The 20,251-nt window shown below is 44.3% G+C and overlaps 1 protein-coding gene across 1 annotated transcript; it reads left to right on the top strand.

Moving 5' to 3' along the window:
- Nucleotides 1–5,074: 5,074 nt before the first annotated feature.
- Nucleotides 5,075–19,767, top strand: zmp:0000000760 (collagen alpha-1(XXI) chain). The gene is made up of 21 exons (XM_031579037.2): nucleotides 5,075–5,273; nucleotides 8,499–8,552; nucleotides 8,646–8,699; nucleotides 8,801–8,854; nucleotides 9,018–9,071; nucleotides 9,210–9,263; nucleotides 9,384–9,437; nucleotides 10,115–10,168; nucleotides 10,269–10,313; nucleotides 10,488–10,541; nucleotides 10,631–10,684; nucleotides 10,775–10,828; nucleotides 11,051–11,122; nucleotides 11,209–11,244; nucleotides 14,236–14,280; nucleotides 14,388–14,420; nucleotides 15,107–15,253; nucleotides 15,974–16,150; nucleotides 17,122–17,212; nucleotides 18,265–18,342; nucleotides 18,641–19,767. Exons 1-21 carry the CDS (start codon nucleotides 5,262–5,264, stop codon nucleotides 18,889–18,891), a joined length of 1,527 nt encoding a protein of 508 aa, XP_031434897.1. The 5' UTR covers nucleotides 5,075–5,261; the 3' UTR covers nucleotides 18,892–19,767.
- The last annotated feature ends 484 nt before the right edge of the window (nucleotides 19,768–20,251 follow it).

The raw sequence follows: 20,251 nt of genomic DNA, 5'->3' as shown, positions 1-20,251 counted from the left end.
ATATGGATGGATGCCAGGTCAGGAAAGTTTAGTGGCTGCCCCCGTTGACGGAATCTGATCTGATAATCTTGAGAAAATATTTAACTGAGAATATATTTACTTACGTTTCTTCTCAGCTTTATTTGTAACAGTGATGCAGTACTATGGAAGTTAAGTGACTGACGACCATTGCTTGACTTGTCGATTTTTAACCTGTTTTTTAAAATATGCCAAGTAATCAAGTAATGTTATGCCATATAAAATAAATGCATGAGTACAGGGCCTAATTTCAGTGTGTTAGGACTATATTTGGTGAAATCCCGTTCATGCACAGATGAGAATAATTGTAAGAATGGGTTATTATGAGAATAAGAGTAAGTCCAATATACACGATTTGCGTTGATATTTAGTTGGTTACCTATGCGAGGTTATGTATTTAATTCTGGTTATGCATTTTTTTTTAAAAGATATTCTGTCTGGAGAAGACGTCGTACTTGTAACCCTATAAGGACAGTTTATTTGCACTTCATGTGGAATCTATTCTGCCGTTATTTGCCATGAACGTTTACCCTTTTGCTATAGAACTTGGTCATTGTCATTGACTCGCTCGCTTGTGGTTTCTTTTTTCCATGGAGACATTGACACGTGTTAATATCACTATTAAAAATGACTTACATAAACTCAGTGTTTGTCAGATTTATTTTCAGAATCGCAGTATGGTTGCCATAGTCAGTGCAATGAAAGAGGTTTTCGAAGGAGAGTATAGTTGGTTTTGTATAACATTAGTTAGGCCTACACTTCGGTCAGAATTTCCAGACTAGATACATAACAGCAGTCTATAACCAAAACCTTTCAAAACAACTTGTTTTTTAAAAATCCTGTCATTTCTAGTGATTATTAATTTGCATTTTCACTTAACCCGTATCATGATATTTCTTCTAGGCACATTTAATTCCTGACTGTCAAAATTTTGAAAATGCCAGCTTTTGACGAAATGCTGGTGGTTCACGTTCTTCTCGTCCTCTTTGGATGCATTACATGCCAGGATTTGCCAAGTGAGTGATTCACAGTCCCTGTGTATTGTTATCATCTGCAACAAAGCGTAAACGACTGAAAAACTCGACCACTTAAGCTGGTGATGAACAGGCGTGAGATCCCTCCGAGGTCATATGAAGAGTCATGAGCCAAATTATGAATGGGTTTAACGTGCAGGCACATATTTAGCCGCTAGGTGACAGTGTGAGCCTTACTACTGACATCTCATGGCAAGCCATGTTCACTGAAGGATGTATACTGACACGCTTTGTCATAAGTAGGGCACGTATTACTTTATTGATCCCCATGTCACCCACATGTTTATACTGATACATCAGGAAAAAGAAAGTGAAACAAAGTGATTCCTATCATACTGATGAAAGGGTGTACATAAGTGCCTAGCCAAATTGCCTCATCACAAGGAGTGTTTACAATAATTCATTGAAAATATAAGGTGGTTATACTTCAGAAAAAGTAAATTCGATCTGGGCCATCTAAATAGCATTGTAATGGCACCAAATGTATTACTCTGACACCAAATGTATTACTCTTCTATGGTACTCTACTCTTGTACTCTGATTATTTTGTTGATGATGCCCAGTCTAATCTCTATGGTCACAACCTCACCATCAAGTCCTTTGTAGATTTAAACACTCCGTCACAGTGTGAGCATTGTTTGACAATATGACAGTCCAACCCCATCTCCCAGATCACTAACACCAGGGCTGTTTATTTTTAGGCTTTGACCTCTTGGAGGAGTTTGGCTTGTCAGAGTCCACAGGGGTGAGGGTGGTGGACGGATCCGAACCAGATGCAGTGGCCTACAGGATCAACCCCTCCCTCCACCTCAGGAAGACCATGAGGTACCGAATGGAGCTGCAGCTCAAAATCCAGCACTGCTTATCCACACTCACCATCTTCAATGTGGTCTTCAATCTAATTTGGCTAGGGATGAAAGCTAACAAGTGTAGGTCTTACTTGTACGGACTAATATGGGATCAATCAGTGTCTTATATCATGAACAGCTCAGGGCAGTGCCAGGCTAACTAGAGAATTAACTCACCAGGGGCATGAGCCATGATATGTACTGATAGTGATGATCTCCAGGGGCATGAGCCATGATATCTACTGATAAAGATGATGTTTTCTAATCTACGTGGTAGAAGCAGCAGTGTTCAGTGAAATGATATCTCAAAACAAAAGATTTCCTTTTTGTCATCACCCCAGTGACTCCCAATGGCTTACTGATTGACAGTAGACAAATCTGGTTCTATTCAGTCTATTCTATTGAGAATTCCCAGACTATACTCCCAGGTAAATGGGCTGAGATCAAGTCTGGCAGCACTATGCCGAAGCGCATCCACATCCTTGGCAGCTTTAACCTGATGACACTGCCAGAATTGTATTCAGATCAGCATGTGAGGGACTGCTCCTCTTAAAATGTTGAGGGAGACAGACCACCATAAAAAAGGCACAGACAATTCAGGACTTCAGGAGAGCTAGTGTGCTTATTTGAAATGTAATCATGAGTCACTCACACCCTCATCTTTTGAATGTGTAGTTATTAAGAGGAAAAGGTTTTCCATCACCTCTGCTAATCAGCTGAGAGCAATCATGCCCACCTCCAAACAATAGCTTTCATTTCCTTTTCTGCACATGGCCTCTGCATTTTCTGTTGGCTGCCCAGAGTTTTAAAATGAAGACTGGGAATGGGTCAGTGTATTGGAAGCTTAGCGTACTTTCATATAAAACAATAAGGGGCTGTGGTGAACCACACAACAGAAATCACAACATACTGTCAAAATGTTTAATTAACTTGGCTACCCTACTACCACTAAGAAAGTGGTAAGCTATGTTATTAGAAATGCTTTATCATCTCAATTTCTTAAAGAGTGACAATACATACAGGTTGCATAAAATCAGCATGAACTCATTCTAGAGTGTCTTGAGCACGTAGCAGTGTCTCTCTCTCTCTCTCTCTCTCTCTCTCTCTCTCTCTCTCTCTCTCTCCCTCTGCTTGTGAGGCTTGTGAGTGGTTAATCCATGTGTTGGGTCTTTCCTTTTTGTGTCGGAGCCAACTACGCTGTCCTCGCTGAACTCCCATTGCCTGACAACGAGGCAGTGTTTGTGTACGGAGTAGGGGGAACCACACCACTATAAATCAACGACAAATTGTGGGGAGAATTGTGATCGGCAACAGCACATGGGAAACAATGAAGGGGCTAGATTGGGCAACGTTGCACATTGTGAACGCTTTTGCGTTTGAACCGGAGTGCTTTTATTTCCACATAAAAACAAGCACGAAACTACACAGAGGATTCACAAAACCTCTGATCCACAAACAGAAAGTGAAAAAAATAAATTAACAGTAAACAGCAGTTTGGTTTCACTTAGTGTGCGGACTCATTGAAGATTGGGGCCTTTGTTATGCAACACATGGCCATGCTGAGATCTGCTCAACATACGCTCATGATGATTAATTGGGTTGATTCGACTCCCTTGTGTATTTTATATTCTTGACATGTGACACCTCGTAACTTCCCATGATGCCGTGGTGCAGAGACGTTTACCCCAATGGCCTCCCCACCGACTACTCCATCATCGCTACCTTCAAGATGACCAAAGACGCCGCCAAGATGTCCTGGAACCTGTGGCAGGTCAGCGACCCGCAGGGCCGGGAGCAGGTAGGCCTACGTTTCCACGGCAACACGCGCACGCTGGACTTCTTCTACGCGGGGCCGCGCGGCAACCAGATGCTGCGCACCTTCGAGAGGGCGGAGAAGCTGTTCGACGGCGAGTGGCACAAGCTGGCCATGAGCGTGAAGGGAGGTGAGGCAAAGCTGCTGGTGGACTGCGAGGAGGTGAGCGCCGAGCCCATCGATGAGCCAAGGCCAGTCATCCGCCAAGGGTACACGTCCATCGTGAAGAGGGCAGCCAGGGACCGCACCAGAGACCGCTCTGTCCAAGTAAGTAGTGGATACGAGGGTAAGATGACTCATTTTGAGCATGACAATGAGAGGTGAACTTTCTGAGTATGTTCCCTTTGTCTACACAATTGAAACGTTTCCATATTCATTTATGAAGGTGCTTGAACCTACCACTACAAGGTAGCATGGCTATGGTCCAGCTCACACTGTTCCATCTTACCACAGGTGGACGTTCAGAAGATGCAGGTGTCCTGTGACGCTGACCAGGCCTATTCTGAGGGCTGCTGTGAGCTCTCTAACGTGGTGAGCCGCCCTTTTGTGCTCAGTCTACAGTGACTGTTTAGGATCAGAACATGCAGCCAGTGTAGTCTTGCCAAACTTGCACGGTGCCAGGTTGATTGTAATAGCCCATACAAATGTGAAATCTGTTTGTCGACCTGTCTGCCTTTGCCTGTTAACTGGTAAACGTAACGTAAACGTAAATGAATAATAAATAATGAAAAAATATCAAAGTGAATAAGTATATAATGTTATATGGTACAGAGTGCTGTCTGTTAGATTGGCTGACTGTTTGCCCTCTCCTCTTTTCCCAGTGTGGTGGGTATGCAGAGATGGACCTCACTGCTGGCAGGGCCTCATGCAAGTGTGCTAATGGACAGCCAGGTGTGCAGGGAAAACCAGGTCCAAAGGTAACAGCTTCACAGTGCCAGAGCAGTGCCTTCTGTCCATTACATACACACACACAGACACACACACACACAAACACACACAGACACACACACACACACACACACACACACACACATACACACACACAAACAGACACACACACGCACACAAACAGACACACACACACACACAGACACACACACACACACACACACACACACAAACACACACACACACAAACACACACACACACACACACACAGACACACACACACACACACACACACACACACACACACACACACACACACACACACACACACACACACACACACACACACACACAGACACACACACACACACACACACACACACACACACACACATACACACACACAGAGACATGCTCGCTCAGAAGCCAAACTCATTTAGTAGATTTGTACACAAATAGACTGACCCAGCACCCCACATACTCAGCAGAAAAGCAAACACAGAGACGTAGGCGTAATATTCACAGTCACACCCACAACAGCACGCAGTATCTTACAGTAACAGCTCACATGCTATGCTTTGGTGGTCATGATGTTTATCTCATCTGTACATCCATAGGGACACAGAGGTTTCCAAGGCAACACAGGAGACACAGGAAAAATGGGAAACTGGGTAAGAACAAAACACACACACACACACACACACACACACACACACACACACACACACACACACACACACACACACACACACACACATGCATAACCATGCACACAAAAGTCTCACTTCAGTGTTGGCTGGAGCTGTGTTTGTCACGAGCAAACTTGTACTAAGTTATTAGCAGTAGTTGGTGTGCTAATTGAAAGTGATTATGGGAACGTCTGGAAAGGGTCCCCTGCACTGCCTGTTTCAAATGAACCAGACCCAGACTGAGACCGGAGCTCAGAGTTAAAGTGTGAGTGTGTGTGGATGAAACTGGAAAAGCCCCCGTTTTAGAGAGAGAAGTGAAGTTGTGGAAAATGGCAGTGGACGCATAACTATGAGACGGCATGATGGAAACAGGGCTGCAGGCAGGGCCGTCTCGAGACGGTAAACACTCTGGGCTCTCTCTTTCTCTCTCTCCTTCTCTCTCCCCCCTCCTCTCTCTCTCTTTCTCTCTCTCCTTCTCTCTCCCCCTCCTCTCTCTCCTTCTCTCTCCCCCTCCTCTCTCTCCTTCTCTCTCCCCCCTCCTCTCTCTCTCTTTCTCTCTCTCTTTCGCTCTCTCTCTCTTTCTGTGCTGGTGGAGTTGTCTTCAGTGCATCTGTCAGGATAAAGAAACTAAATTGACTCAATTGAAATGGAAGTCACAGATTGTGAAACCCATAAACAGGCTTTTCCCCATATTACGAACATTTCCAACTGCTTTATTAAGTGCGCACCTTTTCGGTACGCGTTATAAAACACTTCGAAGTGGACTTCCAGGAATGTTTTGGAGCTGAAATGAATATATCCCACATTTCTGAGTGGTTTAGTGTTTTCACTCCTTTCTCTCCAAAACATTCTCTGTCTTTCAGTCCTGCTTGCCCCAGTGCCACAACACACACACACACACACACACACACACACACACACACACACACACACACACACACACACACACACACACACACACACACACACACACACACAAACACACACACACACACACACACATAAACAGCCAACTCATAATAGAGAAACTACTCAATCTTGCTTGAAGCACTAGGGAATTCATTTCGAATGGCAAACCTTAAACCATGCTGGATATAGTTAACATTCTCAGTCAAGCACTAATACAAACAGCATTTTTCATTTTTAGTGTGTAATTCTAATAGACAGGCAAGGGATTTCATATTTCACAGTCTTGTAAACTCACTTTGAGCCTATCCACTGGAATGGGCGTTGCAAAGGTTTTCAAACAAGGAGCAAAGGAAAGAACACTCTGGTTTGTGTACCAAATAAATAGGATGGATTGGAACCCCATAAAAAGCTCCCGACATACCCAGGAGGCTGAAAAGTGCCATTAGATCCAGTCAGTCCCAGACTGATCGTCCTAATTAAAAGACAGGATGTAATTACTTGTATACATTCTGTCTCGACGAACATGGCCATGTTTGCATGCCACCCCTGGGCAATAGACATAGAGTTTTTTTCCACTCCATAGTTATGACCACTTTACCGCCTTTCATGTGGTTCCAGTTCTCAGCGGTGAACTCTGGAATCTGGAACAGACAAAAACAGTATCTTTTTTAAAACATGACCCAGAGAAAATGTGCAGATTCTCAGTTGACTGTCTATTTACAGGAGAGGGGAAGAGGAAACAATGTCTTGTACGGCACACGAGGGAAGGGATTTCCCCCGCACGTTTCCTACGTTACAGGCACAGGTTTAGTGTTCCACGACGCGTTGTATAATGTTTTACCGGTGAAAGTAAGGTTGCGTGTCGGGAGGACACCCAAGTGTATGGACGATGGACACACATGCGCACACACCCACACACGCATTCTCACATGCTCAGAGACAAAGGGAGAGACAGAAACTTCCACTCACAGATACACACACACACACACACACACACACACACACACACACACACACACACACACACAAGGACAGTAACAGTGAAAGAAAACTAGTCACACACATATTCAGTCATACAAGGAGAGGGAGAGAGAGAAAGAGGAATAGAGTCTGCACACTAACAATCACAGACACACAGACACAGACACACACACACACACACACACACACAGACACAGACACAGACACAGACACAGACACAGACACAGGCCCAGACACACACACACACACACACACACACACACACACACACACACACACACACACACACACACACACACAGTGATTGAGAGAGAGCCTGCACAGACCTAAAAAGGGAGGGGGTAACATCTGCCCTCTGTGATTCAGCCAAGCCCTCACCCCCCGCTGGTGTGTGAATCACAGAGCTTGGCCATGTTTACAACCCTCTCTGCCGGAGCCAGAGAGGTGCATTTCCTGACCTGGAGTTGTGTGCTGTCCCTCTGCTCCTGAGTGTGGTCCCCGCTCTGCTCTCACCACTCGCCCCTTCACAATCACAGTCACGCTCAGAGTCTTCCCCTTGGCCCACGGAGCCCGGGCTGTCATCGGACGCTTTGAAAATAGAACTCTTCCTGAAACGCGTAGGTGTGTGTGTGTGTGTGTGTGTGTGTGTGTGTGTGTGTGTGTGTGTGTGTGTGTGTGTGTGTGTGTGCCGTTAGCTGAGTGGGTTTTACCTTTTGCTCTGGGAATAGTGAAGGGAAGGATGCAGGTAGGGTTAATAGGGGCTGAGGGCTTGGCTGAATCACAGAGGGCAGATGTTACTCCCTGCCTTTTAGGCCTGTGCAGGCTCTCTCTCAATCACTGTGTGTGTTTACATCTGTGTGTCTGTAACTGTTAGTGTGCAGGCTCTCTCTCTCTTTCTCTCTCTCTCTCTCTCTCTCTCTCTCTCTCTCTCTCTCTCTTTCTCTCTCTTTCTCTCTCGCTCTCTCTCTCTCTCTCTCTCTCTCTGTCTCTCACTCTCTTCACTCTTTTGTCCAGGGTATCATATATATACATTTACTATTCCCTCAGTATTTTAGCATTAACATATGGACAGTGAAGCATATTTGTCATCTACACTAAACAATACAAAAGTAAGGTCTAAATATGAAGCAGCCGATAGTCTGCCTCTCTTGTGGAGCTGCAGCCTCCAGCCATCTCTGCAATGCAATAAAGAGAGCTGTCATTGCTTACTCACCTATTTGGGCCAAGGCCAGTGAGGTTCATCCCAGAAGCACTTGCCTGCAGTGTTTGCTCTATGATGTCTGCCTGCTTATAAATCTCCCTATTTCCAACCAACAGGGGGTGCGTGGAGAAACCGGAGATTATGGAAACATCGGAGAAACCGGCCCCAAGGTAAGAGCAAGCTCCTCTATGATTGGCCGCTGTGACTATCGTTAGCCTGTATGCTAAACATTAAACTTGTGTATCCAACATGTGTGCCCTTAGGGTGATGGGGGCATCAAAGGCGAACAGGGAATGAGAGGACTCTATGGCCAAGAGGTAATACATCATCTCCAAATCACAATCAGCTCCTCATCTTCCTCCTGCTGCTTAGCTGTGTTGGGTTGTGCTAAATGATTTGACTTATTTCCCTTAAACAGGGAGACAGGGGCCCTAAGGGCCTGAAAGGATTACCAGGTGCCGCAGGCTTCAAGGTAGGATGCGGTCTCTTGTTTGTGTTTGTGTTTGTGTGCATGCTAACTTGGCTGTGGTTATTGACAGACAAAGACAAAGTGGTGCTCCATGCTGGACACATTTGGAAGAGTAATGACCACGGCACGAGGCAATGACAGAACTTCTGTGCTCTGTTAATTACAGGGTGTGAGCGGACCGTCGGGGGATTTGGGGCCTAAAGGAGCGCAGGGAGAAGTGGTATGTTCTTTGGAAATTAATCCGCAGGATGGATGATCCCTTTTCCTGATCCCGTTCCGAAAGTGTTCCCTTAGACGTTTTAATGACGAAGAAAAAATATTGAGGCCTCTTCACCTCCTATTTTTTTTCCTCTTCCAGGGTGCCTCAGGTGAAACAGGGTTCGAGGGTATTGCAGGATACGAGGGCGTGAAGGTGAAACACCTCTTCTGCCACTCTCTCTCTCTCGTTCTTTTTTTCCGCATAACTTTTGCATTACTTTTACTCTCCCAAAACATGTCGATATTTAAGCACTATTGCATGTCTGTTTTGTAGGGAGAAGAAGGCCGGACTGGTCGAGATGGACCCCTTGGACCCCAAGGGTCCCAGGTATGTTAACTAGCCTCACCACTGGCCCCTCATCCACCGTTAGTCATCATTAGGACATTTAAGACCCAAGCGCCACCCTTAAATCCAAAAGCCTGCCACCTAGGGGATTGCCCAGGCAGGCAGGCAGGCATACTCAAGGAATGATTCATTCAGTTAAAGCGGGGGAGTGGAGCCCTTGTGATTTGCAAAATTCTTTGGCGCTTGAGCTTCACTCCACAAACAGCAGCAGCACCTGGAGCAGAGCGGTGCTGTTGAGATCCTTCGGGGGGTCATGGTGAGTTAGTGCTTCCCTCCAACAACCCCCTTCTGACTGAGACGAACGGATTTGCCACCAGCAGGGCCATCAGGGAGAGGGTCCACTGCAGAAGGTCTGGGATTCAGATTCCCATCACCTCCCCAAGGAATGGCACAAGCCTCTGGGACACACTTCCCAGATCAACACAAGAATGTTGGAATGTTAGCTGGTCCCACACAGACAGAGAAGCTCTCGCTGTAGTTTCCTGCCGTACCTTTTGTACCACACTTATACAGCACAGTAAATGCACTGTAGCTTTTATCACCACTAGAAAAGACCTTATGATGACTTCTAAAGACAGGTTTTGATATTTAACATACTGACTGTATGCCCAATCAGATCCTATACTTTGTGTCATCTTTCCTCTTCTCTCTTCTGATAGGGTATTGTTGGTGATCCTGGAGAACGTGGAGCGGCAGGCGAGAAGGGAAAACCTGTACGTATGCCTTCCTATTCATTATTCCTCTCCCATGTAACTGATTTCATACATCTATTTGATCTGTTTTTAGATTTGAATGAAAATGTTCTTTTTTAAGGGTGTTCAAGGAAGACAGGGAAGACTTGGTGGCCTAGGAGAAAAGGTCAGCACAACTAAAATGACAATGACATTTCACTTTTTCATATTTTAGAACAATGTGCAGTAATTTTGCACATAATAACAATGGCAGCTTCAGTGATGTTTCGAGATTCATTTTTGGGATTGAATAATGTCATATAATCAGTAAATATGCTCAGTTATCATTTAATGTTTGCAGGGAATTGTGGGAGATCCTGGTTTGCCAGGGAGAGATGGAGATTCTGGTGTGGAGGTATGTTTTGGTCTCTTGTGCCTAACCCTGGCACTTTCTCTTCTGGTCTAAACTTCTACTTTGAGACTGTTCTCATTCCCGCCCTTTAGGCCTACCAAGGACGACAGGGCAAAGATGGCAGGGGTGGACTGCTTGGAACAAGGGTAAATACACATTAAAAGTGCTGTTTGTGATTTGTTATTGAGCGCGTCAGTCAATGGATTTGTTGGATAACACCCTTTCACCTCCACCAGGGTGAGAAGGGAGCCGTGGGACCTCCTGGGAACATGGGACCCCAAGGCCAGACCGTAAGCTCTCTTTCCTGGCCCGCAAAGGCCATTTTTATTCTCTATATCTGATTTCTTTTGTGTGTAAAAAAGAGGGGGTTCACAGTATTCCCCTATTTCCTGGGATTTCCTCTCTTGCACAGATATCAGTTGAATAGTTTTGTGTTGTCTCCAGAGACAGCAGGCCGTAGAGAAAATAAAGTTTTGCCTTCAGGTAGATTTATAAAATGTTACTCACTTCAGGGCCTGAGAGGTTACAAGGGTTCCGCCGCGAAGCCAGGAAGGCCTGGATTTATCGGACCCCCAGGACCCACGGTGAGCGTTCCGGACAAATATTTCGCCTGCCTTTGAAATACAAGTTAATTCTCTCCAAAACACTAAAACATGCCATGTCTCCACAGGGACACATAGGATTACCTGGCCGCCCCGGTCCCAAGGTAATGAACCTTATACATTTAACTGCATTGTTAGCCTCACGAACGGAATCTTTATTGCCTGATTATTTATGCTTCACGGGTGGCTTTCAGCTGGCAATTCAGCAGCTTGAATCTATCCCTCACCTAATCACCTGATTAAATGCTGTGCTGTTAGCAGTCGATAAACCATAGCAGGGTCTCTACCATAGAGGTAGCTACCTCTGTGATCATCTACCATGTTGTTGAGGCACTGCAAACATGGTGTTCTGTTGCTCTGTTATGGTATTCACAGTGTTCTTGTCACAGCATTTAAGGCCACGCCACGGCTCACATTTATCTCTGTCTATACACGGCCATGGGGGTGCAGATGTCAGGGTCAGCCTAGCCCAGCACTGTATCATGTAGCACCATATGGTTTCCATAGTCCTCCTCAGTCCTCTGCTGGAAACCACACATACAGTAAGCCCCCTACGAGGCAAAGCAGGCGCACAATTGAATAATTCTTTGAGATGTCCAGACAACGTTTTTTACTGTGATGGGTGGGGTGGGGGCGGATATTTTTAGATTTCCTGGTAAATCCCAGCCTCAACATCTGGACCTTTGGTCCCTGCGTTTGCTAGAGGCCACTTAGGCACCTGTGTTTCATGTTTTCAAGATGCCTCTCAAACAACAGCAGAAAGGGCCCTCTGTAAAGTGAGGTAAACGCTCGCAAAAAAAAAAACAGCCCCTGACAGTAATCTGGTGAGTCACAAGTTTCAAGGTAATATCGAACAAATATGTGCTCTTGTGTTCACTGAGCGAAAGAAATGATGTATATCCTTACGGCTCAAAGGGAACATAGACGCATATATCTAACAGATTCAAGGCCTGCCATGTTTTTGAAAACGCGATCATGTGTGATCTCAGCCTCCCGGACTGCAGAGTGCACAGGCTGGGTTTGGGACGGCCAGCTGGCTCATACGTGGGTCACACACTACAGAGTGTGTGTGACTGAAACCACAGGCTCTTCTGTTCTATGTCCAGTGACAATTCTCCATTAGAAGGAAATCCTTTTCAAACGTTCTCCGACACCAGTTAAAAGCAGAGCTCGCACCAATCGAAAGTTTTTATATATGTCCAAACACTGTTAAAATATGGCTTGCATACAAGAACACATAAATGCCATTGCAAAATGTTCACAAACTAAGGGACCCTAAATTGATGGGTACAGCCTTGAAGTAAATCTGATCTACTAAATAGAGTGTCATTGAAGAGACCAAAGGAATCTGACCCTGTGCCAATACTCTGAACTGACTTTGATCTTCTAACGCAGTCGTCTTAGTGTGGTTACTGCCTTGTTGTTAATTCAGACGCCGGAAGCATCTGTAGATTAGCATAATAAAGGGATTTCATTAGAGAACCTGATACTTTGGAGCTCTGGTCTAGTCTTTACACTCCAACATCAAATAGAACTTAGAGGTCCTAATATCTTCTAGCCTGGATACCAGACCGAACTTAGCCCCGCCCACAACATTTGAAGTCGGGAAGTTCGGTCTGGCATTACTCCATTGGGGAGAAACTATCTCCGAACAGAAATAGTCGGACCAATGAAATTGTCAAGGCGGGCTTTATACGATGATGGACAGATGATCAACAGTAACGTAATCAACCACGTCACCAACACACGGGTTGAATTCATTTTCAACAAACATGGCTGCCGCTGGAGAGCTGAAATGTATAGATTCGAGTCCATTTAGACATTGACAGTGCATTCATTTTGAAAGAGGAACAGAGAAACGCGATCAAGGCATTTGTCAATGTTTTTGCCTTCCTTCCTACGGGATCCGGTAAAAGTTTAATTTATCAACTGGCCCTGGTCACATACTACGTTGTTCTGATTGGTTGTAGGTAACCAATTGAGCGAAGAGGCATTTTTTCTCCTGGTTTGGTTGAAACACGCCCCATAATCACAGCCCAATGGAGCGGTATCAGACTCATATTCTGACTACAATTATGAGTATGACATCGTCAGGCTAAATATCTTCAGCACTGATATGAAATCAACAATACTGACAGTAATAGAAGTTATAAGAGGGTGGCGCGACCAAAGATACTGGGTGCTGCCCTCATGCATAACAGGCCATAAGAGGGCATTGCTCAGAGGATGAGCATGTATTTAGACTACAGGATGTCATCTCCATATTTTCCATCTTTCCCTGCTATGCACACCTGCCTGAGCTCATCAGTGGCACTCGTGATTAGCTGATTGAGCCAGAGGAGCACGCTCTAATTACACTGACCTAAAACAGGTGATGACAACAAGGATTAACAAAAGATGTTCAGTACCTAAGAGGGCCTAAGGTGCTGTATAGAGAATCTCTGTATTAGACTTCGCATTTAGATTGACTTCACAGCATGGTGTAGACATATGCCGTATTTAGACATGCTGTTTGGGAATAAATCATATGCACCTGGCATCATTATAGCTATACAGTACAGACTTGCCAGCAGGAATGAAGGAGCTGTGTCCGTTTCAGCAGGGGTGATGCCAGACCCAGGAACCCCTCTGCTCTCCCTGATGGCCTAGCTGATGTCTCACTGTAGACAGCACGTCCAGATCTTGAGATTGCTGCAGAGTGATCTGTGACTGTGTGTTGGCTTTCATTTATTACCCAGAGGTTTGGATGGAGTCACAGAAGCGGAGATGATGGGAATTGAAATGTCAGCTGGAGAGATGGGCCCCTCTTAATTTTCCCCTTCTGTTTACTCACTCTCTGTCAGTCAAGCCCATGAACAGGACAACCACAGATTACATTGATTAATGAACAGTCCCATGGGCTGATAGAGAGAAATAACGTGTCAATGAACTATGCACATCAAGAGAGGCTTGATGTGTATAGGCTTATTTTATAGTCATTACTGTGGGTATATTTCAGCACAGACTGACAGCTATGGTGATACCTACAAAAATTAAATTGTCAATGATTGCATCTGGTGAAATGGCATTTCAATCACTGAAATTGTTTTTTTCAGGGGGATACAGGTATACAAGGAATCCAGGGTGTCAAGGGTGCACAGGTATGAAGAGTCCTAGGAGATGACTGTGTTCAGATACATTGTTATATATTCAGCAGGTTCTCTATGCCCTCAGTCATCATTGTCTAATATGTACTTTCTTTTCCAAGGCGGAAAAAGGCAGTAAAGGTCCCAAAGGCCAGGTGAGAAATTCTACAATATTTCTGTTAAAGTCAGCCTTAATTTGATACTGATATTGAGGATAATATTCATTGATTCACTGATATTGATTCCTTTGAACAGGAAGAAACCTTTAGCAGGTCCCAGCTCATAAGGGGGGACCCATCTGCTTGGCGCAAGCAGATGAATTCATACATGAATCAGTCAGAATAAAAAATATTAGCGTATATGCGGCATACATACACTCGAGGATATATACAAGATTGATACGTAGTGGATAAAAATGGAGAGCGTAGCCAGCATTCAGAGTATTGGTTGTACAGCTTGGTGGGTATACAGTGTGGTTATGAGGTCACTATTATAAAGGTAAAAAGAGCTATGAAGCAGAATAATGATGGCATTATATTACAGGTAAATAGGTATAAAATAAAATCTATCTGTATAAAATAGATATATAAGATAATTTGACTGTACATTACAGTGTACAATCTGTGTGGTTTAGTTGTGTACATTGCACAGTCAGTGCAGTTTAGTTGTGTGTTGCATACACATTTTAGTTTTGATGAGTTTAGATTTTTTTTCTGATAGCAGATGATGCTGGAATGGACCTAGGGGGGTCGAGAGGATCCATTCTAGACTCAGCTCACCATTGGATGAGGCTCCTGCATGATGAGCTTTGGTGACCATAAATCATTTTTTCCCCCTCAAGGTTGGTGACAAAGGCCCCCTGGGGCCCCAGGGAGTGCAGGGCGTGCGGGGCCCAGGAGGAGAGCCCGGTCGCAAAGGGCCCGTGGGAACCAAAGGCATCCGGGGCGAGGGAGGCCTCTTAGGCTTCCAGGGCCTGCCAGGACCACCTGTAAGTGCTAACCCACAGACGGGGCTGGGCTGTGCTGGGCTGTGCAACGCTTAAGCTGCTGAGTAACTTTGTTTTGGGAGAACTCCACACAAGTGTTTGGAATAAAGATTTTATTGACCACTGGGATTTGAAATGGAAAGGAATCTTCGCCAGTGTTACCTTAACTAAGCTATGAGTCATGTGGTAAAACAGATTGAAATGTTACACATACTGCCATTATGAATAAAAATCATTTCAAGTTCATCTTAAGCGCGCTAATGTATACAAGAGTGTATCCTTGACTTAGAAATGTTGGCAAAAAGAACCTCTAAAGGTGCTTTGACTTGTCTTTCTGAACTTATGTTCACTCTTTTTATGTTAGATTTTACCAGATAATCAAAGTCCAACACCCATATGTCATCAAAGCTTGTGTGAGACCCAGTCGTTATGGCACTTGGCACATTCAATATGTGGTAACCATTTCGGTGTCAAGAATGCTAATAAATGGTTTCTCATTAGTGTTGGTCTTTCTGCAACACGAAGGAAAGCTTTTCATTTTGTACGGCCGTAAACCCATAATGAGCCTAACGAAATATTGTTGGCTGTGTTTGTTTCTCGTTCATTACACTGCCACCCATTTTCCTGCCTACCTCCGGGGGTTAAACGCAAATTTTTTTTTGTTCCATGTCCCAGACTTGGGCCAACGCCAGTCATGTATGTGGTAATGATTTTCTCGCTCAGGGCCCGACCCTCTCCGCACAGCACGTCATCGAGGTCTGCAAGCGCGTCGCCCTCGAGCAGATGTCTACCTTCGCCAACTCTGTGAAGCGGACGTGCGCCGCCGTCTGCCCCCTCTACGGAGACGTGCCCATGGGTGCCCCTGGACCCCCCGGACAGAAGGGACCCCCTGGACCAGCCGTAAGTCCATCTCCCAATTCTCTTCAAAGATCCCTTGTGGTAAATAAATATGGCCCCAATGCATGGCTGTGTTCAGCTGTGTGTTAGTGTCTGTAAAAAAGCAGCACATGCTGTTAAGTCTCTGTTGACAGGAGGAGGACTCTGCAGCCCCACAAACGCATTGTTTCAGGCTTCATTGCCTTTGTAGACCTGTAGCCATAAAACAAAGGATAAGATCAGGCTCTATATATTATTTATCTTCGCCTCTCCTGGGCCAGCTTACATCCTCACCGATGTTGCAAGGGCCCTCGAGCGAAAAACACTGGAGTCTTTGGCAGCCCGGCCTGGAATTAAGGCGTTCAGAATTTCCGAGTCCCCGTGAAGACAAATAAGAACTCACAGACGAGACGAGGCACTTGCCTCTGCGTTCAATAACTCTTGGAGAGGATGGCTGTCTGAGCAGGAAGTGGAAAGGCCTTTCCCCATTTCTCTTGAAGGGGTCGTTTGACCCCCCTCAGACCCCCCCCTCTCAAGTGGCCCTAATGTGGATGAAAGTACATGGGGCTTCCACTGCAAAAACATCAGAGGAAAATACGCATCAGCCACAGGTTCCTCTGGCCTGGCACCTCATGACATTAAAATGTACTTCTGGGCCTTCAAGTGATAATGACAAGTAGTTAAGGCAAAACAAACGTTTTGAAAAAACAAAAACTGTCATTCTTAGTTTAGGATGGTAATCAAATGCCACATGTATTTCCCCATTGCCCATACAGAAGTCTATCAATTTCCCCCCTTGAAACGTTATAAGATCGGAAGAAAATATCAGATTTTCATTTCTTATTGTTTAATTATTTCCATTCTATCTAGCAGCTCTTACAGTCCTGCATTCTCATCACGACGATTTAATGTCTATGAACTTTTTCTTCTGATGTGTAGGTTAACATGCTTTAGTAGTAAAGAGCACAGACATAAAGGTTTTAATATGACTGTAGGGTGACCCTGGTACTGGTGGTGTTGATGGTGAAGAGGGACAACCAGGCTTCTATGGAGAGGCAGGTGACCCAGGTAGAGCAGGATCGCAAGGTAAGGATCATGATATACATTGAACATGGCTTTATAATCATTCAATTTTCCTCTGTAGATTTGAAACACTTTGGTCATTGATGTTATTGATGTCAAGTCATTAACATTGGATTAGTGAGACTGAAAACAAACCTGGACCGAGGTTCACTTAGCAGAAATAAAACCATGACTATTGACTTCTCAGATGAAGGGACAGAACAGCACAGTGAATGACTTACAAAGTAATAGTGAAGTAACAACAAACATGCTATCCAGGAGCAGATGATGACTAATATTTAATAATAAATGAACTGGCCATGTACTGAACACCGACATAATTGAAGAGAACAATGTACTTCTCACATTAGTATATGTTATTACAAGATATGCTTAGGGGTCAAATTATGATGAAATCTGTGGGTTTAGTGTGGGATGAGACCTATTTAGTAATGTGTCATATTATGTACTTAGATGATACATACATAGTATACATACATGGTACATGGTGTTATGTATTGCTAAGTACATTGTATTAAAGAGACTTAAAGTCAGCCCACATTTTCAACAATTATAGTTAAATATGCATGAAAATATAATGGAGCTTAGCAGGTGGGAAAGTACCCACAAATGTTAGCAGGGGGTTAGCTTAAGCATTCCCATTGGCTGGAAGATGTTTATAATTAGGGGTTCACTTTACTGATGTCCAAAAGGTCTCATAAATACTGTAAGTAGGTACTGTAGAGACCCAAGGTTTTGTTTGCATTGGTATAATCGCAGTGGTATAAGGATCATTTACCACTCCAGGGGTTCTCACGAGTCAGACCATCTCAACGTATTGTTATTTGATCCACCATGAAGTCACATGTATGGTACAGTCCCCCAGCCAAGCCAATGAAATTAAAGAGTATTTACAAGGCGTTTTATACATTTATTCCGCCGATGATCTCAGTAACACACATGGTCGTTAATCACGACAAACAGCGTGTTCCTGTGTACCAGCCTTCTCCCCAGGGCACCAGCAGTCAAGCATGGGGGTTGTTAAGCATCACTGTAAACGGTTCTCTGTGTCCCAGGTGAGGAAGGAGAACAAGGAGATAAAGGAGCCAAGGGCTACGGCCTGCCGGGCTACATGGGAGACCAGGGTTCATTGGGTAACTTCATCTTGCCATTCATTCAACCTAATGTTTCCATACCATAGTTTGTGCTGCTCACCTTTCAGCATGTATAGCTTTTGTGAGACGCAGTGGCATCAGCATAAGGTACCTTCGTATCAGGTATCAGTGTAACAGACATTTCATCATTCATTCGTCATTCTGTGTCACGCTATTCTGTATAATAATCCATATCACAACCAGCACTGACCAGTGCTCAATGGAAGCTCAGCAACATTTGTGTCCAAATCATGTCCTCCTCAGACATTAAGTGTGTTTCCTTCATCCACAACACCAGGTCAGAGAGGCAGGGTTGGACGAGCCTTTAATGGACGTGCTGGAGAGACGGGCGAGAGAGGCCATGGTGGACGCCCCGGCCTCAGGGGTCATCCTGGCCTGCGTGGGGTACCCGGGATTTGCCTGACCAGCGGCTGCGCTGACCTCGGCACAAGCGGAAGTGGCGTCCCCCTGCCCCAAGTACCCGTACCTGTACCTGTCCGACCAGCATCCAGGCCACAGTCTCCCGGGCGCTTCCGAGGACGCGGTTAAAACCATCAACAACTGAAGGCAAAACAAAACAAACACTTTTTAGTCACTTTTTTAAGGGTGGGGTTGATAGAAAGGAGAAGAACCTTGCTGTTCATGCAAAGGTCTGCCTATGATTGGAAAATGGTGAAATATGTAAATATGTGTGCCAAATCTGTATTGACAAAGACTGAAACACACTCACTGCTCTTTTGTTTCATTCACCATTACGTCTTTAACATCAGGAAGGGAAAACAACCAAGAAACTTTAATGAAGGCAGGTGAATTATTATTTGACTTGATTTCGAGTTATCCTCGGTCATCGCTTTTTGACTTGGAATATTACTGTTCTTTGTAATAAAATGTGGAAAAAAACGACTAGCTTTGCCATGCCACCTTTTCCACTGTTTCTTATGATGAATGAGTTGTACTGTGTTCTGTATTTGAGCAATGCTGGATCATGAACATAACCACAGGGTAATGATCCTCTCTAATTATGTGATTTCAGCTCCATTATGATAGGAATAAAGTAGTTGTAATCACTTAATAATAACATATAATTACAAGATAAGCAAATATCTAGCCTCCTAAGGCTTGCCAGCACGCAATTAAAAAATGTGTCAGATTATGCACACAACCTGGTGTATGGTATTATATTAGCCACAGTGTGGCACATAATCTGCAAACCAGCATGGACGTTTGAGTAACAGCTTCTCTTCACCCATTTTCAATAGTCAATTATTTCAGATGTTAAACATTCCTGGGACGTTTTTAGAGGATGTGTTTGTGCATGGTTCTTTCTATATCATGTTGCCATGTTATTATTTAATACTCTGTTATCCGTTTAACAAAAACAACTTGGATTAAACGAATTTGCAATGTAGCGATGCTACATTGAAATTGTGAAAGGAATTGTTTCAGATGTGAGTCGAGATGTTTGTTGAATTTGGGTGGCAGAATCTGATTTGGTGTTCATGACTTCAAGACAGAGTTGATATAGCCTTACACAGTCGAATAATCACAGTTGCAACATTTCCTGGTACAAAATATTTGTCTTCACTCTGTACTTTTGACCTTTTGTCCACAATTGCTTCTCTCCATTTCACGGACAGACTAAGTCACTATCTCTGAAAAGCCTGCTTTGTCACACATTTGGTGAACAGGTTTTGTTTTTGGACAAAAAATACCAAAACAGATCTATGAACATGTGTCCAACAGTCATCTGAACTAATGAAAAATCCAAACAAGTTTTGCCCTTACAACCCAAACCCATATAGATCCGTGTACACAAGTCACATTTGATGTGCATAACTCTATTGCAATGCGCTTTCCTGTAACGTATGAAGTATGGTCCTCTTTCAGTAAGTTTCATCTGTGAAAAACA

This window comes from Clupea harengus, chromosome 13 (genome assembly GCF_900700415.2).
Source record: "Clupea harengus chromosome 13, Ch_v2.0.2, whole genome shotgun sequence".
Lineage (NCBI taxonomy): Eukaryota > Metazoa > Chordata > Actinopteri > Clupeiformes > Clupeidae > Clupea > Clupea harengus.
This window is presented reverse-complemented; position numbering and strand designations above follow the sequence as displayed.

Bases quoted from the DNA above. Each gene is read 5' to 3' on its own strand.
- zmp:0000000760 (XM_031579037.2), top strand. The intron at 10,829-11,050 runs GTAAGCTCTCTT...TACTCACTTCAG, and splicing joins TGGGACCCCAAGGCCAGACC to GGCCTGAGAGGTTACAAGGG. The intron at 14,281-14,387 runs GTATGAAGAGTC...TTCTTTTCCAAG, and splicing joins AGGGTGTCAAGGGTGCACAG to GCGGAAAAAGGCAGTAAAGG.